Below are 3,977 nucleotides of genomic sequence, written 5' to 3' on the forward strand. Positions count from 1 at the left end.
AACTCATGCTGCAGTGGCTGTGAATAGCTTCATAGTGCTGTGACTTATCCCCTTCTGCTACCAGGGAGCGCTACCAGGGAGTGCAAAGAAATATGTTATTTTTTTACACACAAGGTAAAAAGCATCTTGTGATAATCTTTTTAGAGTAAAATTTCAGAAGCGGTATTGCTGATTTAAAAGGTAGTTTCAGTTAAAAATTTAAATACATATAGCTCAGTTGTTTGTCAGAAAGATTGTGCACACCAATAATGCATGTCAATAAATTTATTTTATTTTCTAATTTCAGCATATTTATATATCTGAAAATGCATGGGGAGCCAAGAATCTTAAATATAATTTGTAATATAAGGCAAATCCTGTTATTATACATAAGTGATTATACAAAAGCCTTTGCATCTTCTGTTAATAAGTTTTATACAAATAGACACAGTGAAGGAAATGTGATCTAAATTGTTACTTATTTTTCTGTCTTTTTCTTATTGGGTGGGTGGAGACAGGTAGGAATCAAGAGATAGAAAAAGATCAGTTGTTTGTGATGTAATGACAGCAAGTAGTGCTGAATGAGACAAAAATAAACAAAATTAGAAGTAGAGGAAGACTTAAGATCCAAGTGAACAAAAGGTAGACAGTTTCATTGGAATATATCTAAGACATATTGCCACATCATCTCTTACTTCTACTTTCTATTATTGAATTGATGCATATGATTATTATAACAGAAATTAAAATTAAATTTCAACTAAATATGTACATTTTTTTCTTTTCCTTCTTAAATAGAACTGATTAGCTGAAGAAATGGATACTTCTCCCTCCAAAAAATATCCAGTTAAAAAAAGAGTAAAAATACATCCTAACACAGTGATGGTGAAATATACTTCTCATTATCCTCAACCTGGGGAGGATGGATATGAAGAAATCAATGAAAACTATGGAAATTTTATGGAAGAAAATCCAAAGAAAAGTTTGTTAAGTGAAATGAAAAGAAAAGGAAGAACTATCTTTGGAACCATGAATACCCAACCTCCACCAACAGAAGACCCCACGACCAAAGAGAGTGGACAATTCCAGAACTTTGCAGAAAAAAATAATTTTCAATCAAGAAAAATGTGGATAGTGCTGTTTGGATCTGCTTTGGCTCATGGATGTGTAGCTCTTATCACCAGGCTTGTTTCTGATCGTTCTAAAGTTCCATCTCTAGAACTGATTTTTATCCGTTCTGTCTTACAGGTCTTATCTGTGTTAGTTGTGTGCTACTACCAGGAGGCCCCCTTTGGACCTAGAGGATACAGATTACGACTTTTCTTTTATGGTGTGTGCAATGTCATCTCTATCACCTGTGCTTATACATCATTTTCAATAGTTCCTCCCAGCAATGGGACCACTATGTGGCGAGCCACAACCACAGTCTTTAGTGCCATTTTGGCTTTTTTACTTGTAGATGAGAAGATGGCTTATATTGACATGGCTACAGTTGCTTGTAGCATCTTAGGTGTTTGTCTTGTCATGATCCCCAACATTGTTGATGATGACAATTCCCTGTTAAATGCCTGGAAAGAAGCCTTTGGATACACTATGACTGTGATGGCTGGACTGACCACTGCTCTTTCCATGATAGTGTACAGATCCATCAAGGAGAAGATCAGCATGTGGACCGCATTGTTTACCTTTGGTTGGACTGGTACAGTCTGGGGATTATCTACTATGTTTGTTCTTCAAGAACCAATCATCCCATTAGATGGAGAAACCTGGAGCTATCTCATTGCTATATGTTTCTGTTCTACTATTGCATTCTTAGGAGTTTATTATGCCTTGGACAAATTCCACCCAGCTTTGGTTAGCACAGTACAACATCTGGAGATTGTGGTAGCTATGGTCTTGCAGCTTCTAGTGTTACATATATTTCCTAGTGTCTATGATGTCTTTGGAGGGGTAATCATTATGATTAGTGTTTTTGTTCTTGCTGGCTATAAACTTTACTGGAGGAATTTAAGAAGGGAGGATTATCAGGAAATATTGGACTCTCCCATTAAATGAATACCTGTTTCATGATCTTGTTAATATCTAGTTATTAATAGGTACACTGCCATTTTAATGTTCACATATGTCTTTTGTGTTGAAAAATTGAGAGTGCTATATAGTATATAATTAATATGCAGATGTAGAAAAATTTATTCTAGTCTAATATATTCAAAACAAATATTAAATATGTGAAATGTCATACACCTGGTATCTTTATGGTTATTAATAAAAGGTAATTGTGGTAGAAGATGAATATTAACTTCCATCACTAGAGAACATCATATAATTTGAGGAAATGACTACTGTCAGATGTGATGCTAAAATTCAAACTTTAGAAAATTGGTCATGCCCAATGATCTACAAAAAATCTTTCAATATTCAAAAAACTTCATCTGTGAAAATACAGTTAAGGTGAAATGCTAAATACCAAACTCTGCTTTGTCATCAATTTGCATTAGAAAACTAGAGGTGATAGGCCTGGGTAAGGCAGCTTAAATAGAGGCATGATAGAGGGAACAAAAGAAAGGAACTGGTTTTTCAATGACACTGGTGGTTGTCCTATCTTAGCACTGGGAAATGGTCTTCCCTTTGCTATGGCTACATTAAGCAATGTATAGGAAATGAAGGTAGGGAGAAGACTGGGTTCTTGTCAATTCTATTTAGCATTTTGTTCCTGATGGGGGGAGACTTAATATTGGGACAGGATCTACTCATCCTTAGTTACACCAAAACTCCCCTTACTTATGATTTCATAGAAACTACATGTGTAAGTACGGTACTCCTTACCTCTGAAAAAGACACAGGCACCAATCACAGTCTAGCAGAAAATTGATTATGACATGGTATCCTGAGAGACTTTTCAAAAGGGTTTAAGTCTGTAAAAGCATAGATAAGGGGGCATTAACTTGACAATTTTTCTAATTTTGTACAAACAAATGTTATTAAGCGATTGTTAGTGAGCTATCTTGACTCCAAATTCACCCTTCTTTGCTTTCTTATGTGATGCTGTAAGTCAAACTCCGCAAACTACATTTCCCCTATGCCAGATGGTGTCTCACTAGGTTCCACCAATAAAGGGCATTAGAGGAAGACTGTAAGATAGGAGAAAGGAGAGAAACAACTCCTTCCTTTCCTCCTTTCTGTTTGCTTACAGTTTTTGTCATTGTTACTCCAGCAATAAGTAATAGCTCTTTGTTCCAGGAGTAGCAACTGATCTCAGCCTGGATGTTCTTTTGGCCCTTCCCCAACTAGCCTCATTAGAAGTGGTAGGACCTAGACAGCATCCTCTCAGGGATCTTACATTCAGCTGGGTCATTTCTCTGATAGTCCACCCTCTCTTCCTCCTTTTTAATAGCCCCAGGAGTGGTAGCTGCTCTCTATGGTTATCATCTCTGGGCTACTTTAGTGATCCACTTTTGCTTTTCAGTGTATCAACAACCAATACTATATTTTGTTTGTTATAGTATTTTGTGATTCCTGTTTTCTCAACTAATATGTATCTAAGCCTTTGCTGAAAGGGCCCACAGTCATTTGCAGGGTCCTGTGTTTTTGGGAAATGTTAACATTCAAATTTTTCAGGAACTAGTAGACATTGTTTCTTTTTCTTTTTTTTTTTTAGATTTATTTATTTATGCATACAAGAGCTGGGATACAGGCCGGAGGTGTGAGGGGTGAGAGGATTCACCAGAGACACAGTGAGGAGCAGAACAGGCAGACTGACTGAAGTACACTGCTGGGGGGAGCAACGGGTGAGTCAGGAGAGGTCTGCTGTGCCATGTGGGTTGCTCCCTGGCTGGGGATCGAACTCGTGCTGCAGAGGCTGCGAACAGCGTCATAGGTTGAGTCTTAACCTGTTGAGCTACCAGGAAGGCCCGTTTCTTTCTTTCTTTCTTTTTGATGATTTATTTATTTATGTATACAAGAACTGGGGTACAGGCCAGAAGTGTGGAGGGTGAGAG

The 3,977-nt window shown here is 37.3% G+C and overlaps 1 protein-coding gene across 1 annotated transcript; it reads left to right on the top strand.

The window, feature by feature from the left end:
* Window positions 1-795: 795 nt before the first annotated feature.
* On the top strand, window positions 796-2,034 carry SLC35G2 (solute carrier family 35 member G2; the record flags this gene model as incomplete). The annotated part of the gene is made up of 1 exon (XM_084231889.1): window positions 796-2,034. One exon carries the CDS (start codon window positions 796-798, stop codon window positions 2,032-2,034), a length of 1,239 nt encoding a protein of 412 aa, XP_084088015.1.
* Between the last annotated feature and the right edge of the window lie 1,943 nt (window positions 2,035-3,977).

Source organism: Talpa europaea, assembly GCF_964194135.1.
Source record: "Talpa europaea genome assembly, chromosome: 4".
NCBI lineage: Eukaryota > Metazoa > Chordata > Mammalia > Eulipotyphla > Talpidae > Talpa > Talpa europaea.